This window comes from Propithecus coquereli, unplaced genomic scaffold (genome assembly GCF_000956105.1).
Source record: "Propithecus coquereli isolate 6110/MARCELLA unplaced genomic scaffold, Pcoq_1.0 Scaffold124, whole genome shotgun sequence".
Classification (NCBI taxonomy): domain Eukaryota; kingdom Metazoa; phylum Chordata; class Mammalia; order Primates; family Indriidae; genus Propithecus; species Propithecus coquereli.
The window spans coordinates 210,210-216,376 of NW_012136525.1; the positions used below are offsets into that span (position 1 = coordinate 210,210).

Below are 6,167 nucleotides of genomic sequence, written 5' to 3' on the forward strand. Positions count from 1 at the left end.
AACATTTGACCTTTAATTTTCTCTATAGCACTTATCAATGTTCATTATGCCAAACACATTGCTTACTTACTTATCTTACTTCTCCCCTAAAAGTGAAAACTCCAGGAGATTGGGAAATTTGTTTCGAAAATTGCTATATCACTGCACTTAAAATTGAACCTTGTACATAGCACACACTAAATACATATTTATGGAATGAATGTGATTATTAAAAAACACTAACAATAGTAATTAATATAAATCATAAAGAGAAAGAAATAAGTATACTGTAAGTGTATGCTTACAAAAAAAAGCCATAGAAATGTAGCACAAATATATATGATTAATATGAACTTCACGGAAAGATTAATCATGGCTTTAATAGAAACTTGGATTGCATCAAAGACATTATATAATGATAATGAGAAATGAAGGTTGGATCTAGATCATACAGAAGAAAAAGATTCATAACAAAAATGAAACATTTATCTCATTTTCTCCTTTCTTATATGTGTTTGTCTTCTTTCGTTAGATACCGGAGTGACCGCAAAGTTGTCATTGACTGTTCCTTCAAATGTGGTTGAAGAATCTACCAGGGCAATATATTCAGTTTTGGGTGAGTCTCTCAGCCCAAGGGAAGCAGCTGCCCATCCCTATAATTCTAATGCAGGGGCCTCCCCATCCATGATTAATGGAGTCCCTGACACTAGGCATTGCATCAAGAGAAAGAGCACTAAGCTAAGAGTTGCACTATGTATTAGTTGGAAATGGGGTCGAATAGATGTTGTGCTACATATTATATCTTGATAAACTCTAAAAAGTAAGGAGGTTCTCATCTCTGTGCCCTCATCTTCAAGTGATCTACAAGGTGACAATGCTTCCTAGTAGATTTGAAAACGACTGTAGTTCATCTTACCAGACATCAGAAAAGATGTATCGCCTGCCATTCAGTTTCTTTCCTGCTTTTTCCGTCCTTGAGTGGTCTACTTTCTCTTCTCACCATTTTCTTTCCTTCCTATTTCTCATTTCTTCTCCTTTTGTACATTCTTACCCTTCGCTCCATACATAATTTGGCCTTTCAGTTAGCTAGCCCAATCTATTTTTCTAGTCCAACACAAGCCAGCTCTGTGATTCTCTCATTTCTCTATAACTTTCATTCCCCAGGAGATATACTAGGCTCTGTAGTGCAAAACCTTCAGAATCTTCTCCGGATGCCCTATGGTTGTGGAGAGTAGAATATGGTCCTTTTGTCCCTAACATCTGTGTTCTAAACTATCTGAATGAGACCCGACAGCTGACAGAGAAGACCAAGGCCAAAGCCATCAGCTACCTCATCAGTGGTGAGATATTACCTCAAAACAAGAAACTCATAATTGATCTCCTAATCTTTTGGTGATCTCAAATCATCTCTTTGGTTAATATTTGATAGTCATTGTTGCTGTGATTTCCAATAAAATGTCTATACAGCTAGAAAATTTGAGGGTATCCTCAAGTCTTGGGGACATCTTTGTAAAATAGTACTTGCCCTATGATTCCTCAATGGCATTGAGGAAGAAACTCAATAATCCTTTAATGTCTCTGCTATTTCATAAATCTATGAAAACTTCTTCTTCAGGGTACCAAAGGCAGTTGAATTACAAGCACAGCGATGGTTCATATAGCACCTTTGGAGATCATGGTGATAGAAGTCAGGGAAACACTTGGTAAGACAATTATTTCCATATTCTCTCTGCAGATCCATGACATTTCAGGATTCTAGAAATAGCTACTCTCTAATATCTGGAGTTCTGTGTGGAAAATTGTCCGTCTTTAAAAACCCACATACTGTATGTGTTATCCCTGCTGGGCAACCTCACCATTTCATCTCTGAAAGCTCGCATGCTCTCATAGCACAACAGATAGTGGTAAAATAAGGATCCCCAAAATGGAAATATAAGGAAGAAACTGTCATTATGTAAAATGAAAGAGAAAGAAATTTTCACACGGTACATTAAAGAAGGAGAGGAGGGGGAGGACAGAAAGAAACTGTGATGTAGTAAAATCAGGAGAAGTCATTCAGGAAATGCAGTTTTGATAATGGGGAGGATTGGAGGCTCCAACAAATATTTCATGGGAAAAAAAATGAAAAGCATCAACTCTGGGGAACCAGTAAAGGTGAGAGCTTTAAAAATAGAGATTCATATGTTTGTTGGACCAGAGAATATTCAGCTCTCAAGTATAGTTTCCCCACCAATTTCCTCCACTACATTTTGAAGTTCAATGTCTGGAGGCAGTGCACAAGTGAGCTCTAAACGTGAGGTGGTCCTCATGTTTCAGCCTCCCTTTTGCTGGACAGGCTCACTGCATTTGTGCGCAAGTCCTTTGCGCAAGCCCGATGGTACATCTTTGTGGAAAACTCACACATCCTGAATGCCCTCACCTGGCTGTTAGAGAAACAAAAGAAAAATGGTTGTTTCCAGCGTTCTGGATCACCCCTAAACAATGCCATGAAGGTGATGCCTTCTCTAATTTTATTCTGGTCCCAGAAGTTAGTGATATGTAGGAGGGAATGATGTTTATATTGAGTCCTACAGTCCCCATGGCATAGCTTTCAGGAAGGATGGTGGACTCTAAAGCTCCTGAAATCTAGCCATGTTAGCAGTTTTTCTAATTGAATGAAAAATAAAAATAGTATTCAAATAAAAGTGAGGGAAGGTGATTTGGGATAATCTCAAGAATTTTAGGACAGAGGAGGATGAGGGAACATCAACAATATGGCAGAAGAAAAGAAACTATCTAGTGAAGATGCCAAAGGGAAAAGGAGAGTTAGCAGACTCTGGCTAACGACTGTTGGAGTGTTTGAGGCTCTCTGCCACTGGTCCTTACAGGACAGGGTGGACAACGAGGTGACACTCCCCGCCTACATCACCATTGCTCTGCTGGAGATGCCACTGCCTGTCACTGTATGTACAAGCACGTTCCCTCTACCTCCTTCACAATTGTAAAGAGTAAAAATAATAACACTATGAATCCCTGAAGAAAATTAATTGTGGTTTTCATGATATTTAATTTGGTACATTTCACTGGAATGTCAAAGGACCACGTCCTTTTGGAAGCTGCAGGGGAAACTATTCTGTGGTTAGAACTGTGATGTTGCATGGGCGCATTGGGGTTTTTAATCTGGGATTAGCCTGGGGACAGTTCATTTGCCTAGTTCTGCTATTTTAGGATTGCCTTTCTTCTTTGTAGCACCCAGTTTTCCGAAATGCTCTATTCTGCCTGGAAAAGGCCTGGAGCTTCACCTCCAAGGCCCATGGAAGTCTTGTCTATACCAAGGCATTATTGGCCTATGCCTTTGCCCTAGCAGGAAACCAGATCAAGAGAAGAGAGCTGCTGGAATCACTAGACAGAGAGGCTGTGAAAGAAGGTAAGAACTGCTACTGCAGAATTCACTTCTAACAATCACCAGTGATCAAAAGAAGGGAGAATACCTCTACTGAGTTCACACCTCTCATGCTACCTTAATTTTAATGACCATGAGAAATTACTGTTGATCTAACACTTAAATTCTCTAGGCAACCTGGAACATTTTATCAATCCACCCATTATAGACTCTATACAGCCACAACTTCTAATATCACACAAGTATGTAATAGTCACAAAGATTCAAGACGATTAGCTGGGACTTTATTTTCTTGGCAAACATTTGCTCGATGATGACTATTTAACACTTTTTTACTACATTTATGTCAATTCGTTAGGTGAGCTCTAATTATAATCATCATTTATGGATTAAATTTTGAAACCATTCTATGAGCTTAAAGATTCTACCCTTTTCCATTTTAAAGAGGATTCAATCCACTGGCAACGTCCTGGGAAACTTCAAGAAGCTAAGACACTTTATCACCAACCCCGGGCTCCTTCTGCAGAAGTGGAGATGACATCTTACGTGCTCCTTGCCTATCTTACTGTCCAGCCTGCTCCATCTTCAGAGGACCTGTCTGTGGCATCACGTATTGTGAAGTGGATTACCAAGCAGCAAAACCCCCATGGGGGCTTCTCCTCCACTCAGGTCTGTGGAGGAGAAATAAATATATTAACACATATGTAGACACAACCATATTTTAGGGGCTGAATAATTGAATGGTTTGCATTTCTGCCCATCACTGTCACCCGCCTTGTTATTTTTTGTGTGAATTACTGCTATGCCTTCTACACTCTCTCATATCTTCTCTCCTTAGTGGACCCCCAACAGTACAGGTGAGTCAATCTTCCCAAAGCAATGTTTTCATGGGACTACTTCCCTTAGATAAGAAATTTTTTTTTACGTGAATCCTAAAATTATCTGATATTTTACCCAAAATATGTCCTCTCCCCAGTAAATATAAATGCACTAATCTAATTAGACAGATCCCTTCGATTTTTCTGGAATTGGCTCACTGCCATTTCCGTGTCTTCACATAGAACATTCCCCAGCCTGGCACTCCCTGATGACTCTCTCTGTCTACATAAACTCTTCTCATTATTCAAAGATAATCTTCTTTCTCATCTCCTTCAATCTTCTCTTACTGTCCTAGCCCATATTTTCCTCTGCCTTCTCTGAACTTTTATAACAAATATTGTCACATACGTTTATAGATTACTGAAATAGCCTCTATTTATGTCAAGTGTTTGTTATCTCCACATGCATATTGTAAACTATTTGAATGAAGAAACTTTTTTCATTTCCTCCTAAATTACGTAGAATGATTCATCATTAATAACAGATCTGAACTGAATTAAAATTGAGTTAATGGACTGTGTTTATGACTAAATAATTCTGAAGGAAGATAGTGTCATTATGTCATTATGTCATAATGATAGTGTCATTATGTTTATATCCAATGTGATTTTGCCGCCTTCCTCTCCTGTAATTTCTGCACCCATCTTTTTTCAGGATACAGTGGTAGCTCTTCAAGCCCTCTCCAAATATAGAGCAGCAACTTTTACTAAAAGTGAGAAAGCAGCTTTGGTCACCGTCAAATCTGCAGACACTTTCTCTAAAGAATTCCAAGTAGACGATGCCAACCGCCTCCTGCTACAGGAGGTCCGGTTGCCAGAGATTCCAGGGGAGTACAGCACCACCGTGTCAGGGTCAGGGTGTGTGTATCTCCAGGTGAGACTAAGGGGATGCCACAAATGGGAGAGAAAGTCTCGAGAGTTAAATTTGAATTTCAAAATAAAAAAAAAGAAATGTGTGCTAAGGCAAGATCTGAATAAACTGGAACAGATTATTTGAACTCAAAGATAAAGAACTTTTTTCACTTATTTTAGACATCCCTGAGATATAACATACTTCCTAAGAAAGAAGGGAAAGCACCCTTCGCTCTACAGGTTGATACTGTCCCCAAGAACTGTGATGAAGTAGATGCTCACAGAAAATTCCAGATTCACATCAACATTAGGTAAATCGTAAATCATGACTAGACCTTTTGTAGAATATGCAGAAATTAATTATTTTTGTGTATGGGAACTTCATTGTCCAAAGTCACACATAATGAATATGGAATAATTGTGGAATTTATTAACAAGAAAATTTTCTTGACTTACTGGAATGCCTTAATGTTAATAATATGATGTTGTTATATCTGAGAGTGTGAATTTAAAATGATGGGTTTTTCAAACAACCATAACAGAAGTAAATATGGTAGAAAGAGAAACTGGGTGGTAGAAATAAAGGGGAAGAGGAGAGTTCTATCTTAAATGAATTCCAAGGAATCTTATTTGAATGCCCCATCTCTTTGCCTTCACTTGATAGTTATACTGCGGACCGACCCAGCTCCAACATGGTCATTATTGACGTGAAGATGGTATCAGGCTTCATACCTGTGAAACCATCAGTAAAAGAGGTAAGCCCTAAATCCCTTACAGAAAGAAAAGTGATGGTAAATGCCAACATTGATGCTCATCATTTTGACTTTGTTGATGCAGTTTTCAAGAGGTTTACAGCCTCAAACTTGCCTCTTCAGAGTGTGTTTCCATAATTTTAATAGTGGGTATGATGGTTATATGGCATTAATATAGGGCATAGTTAGAAGCATGATAAAAAATGTTCAAGAAAACTCTGAGACATCTAGGTATGCAGAGTGGTATTGAATTGCCTTCCAACTATATATAAAAAGGAAAAAAGGGTATATATGCATGTATATTTATACATATTAATATATCAC

General features: G+C 38.4%; 1 protein-coding gene across 1 annotated transcript in view; it reads left to right on the forward strand.

Annotated features, from left to right (window-relative positions):
- Positions 1–6,167, forward strand: part of LOC105805005 (alpha-2-macroglobulin-like) — a 20,022-nt gene that overhangs the window by 11,283 nt on the left and 2,572 nt on the right. Inside the window, 11 exon segments of the mRNA XM_012637786.1 lie at positions 512–595; positions 1,144–1,221; positions 1,224–1,319; positions 1,595–1,682; positions 2,315–2,471; positions 2,847–2,921; positions 3,208–3,385; positions 3,807–4,030; positions 4,895–5,113; positions 5,272–5,402; positions 5,756–5,846. Coding sequence (XP_012493240.1) covers positions 512–595; positions 1,144–1,221; positions 1,224–1,319; positions 1,595–1,682; positions 2,315–2,471; positions 2,847–2,921; positions 3,208–3,385; positions 3,807–4,030; positions 4,895–5,113; positions 5,272–5,402; positions 5,756–5,846 — 1,421 coding nt within the window.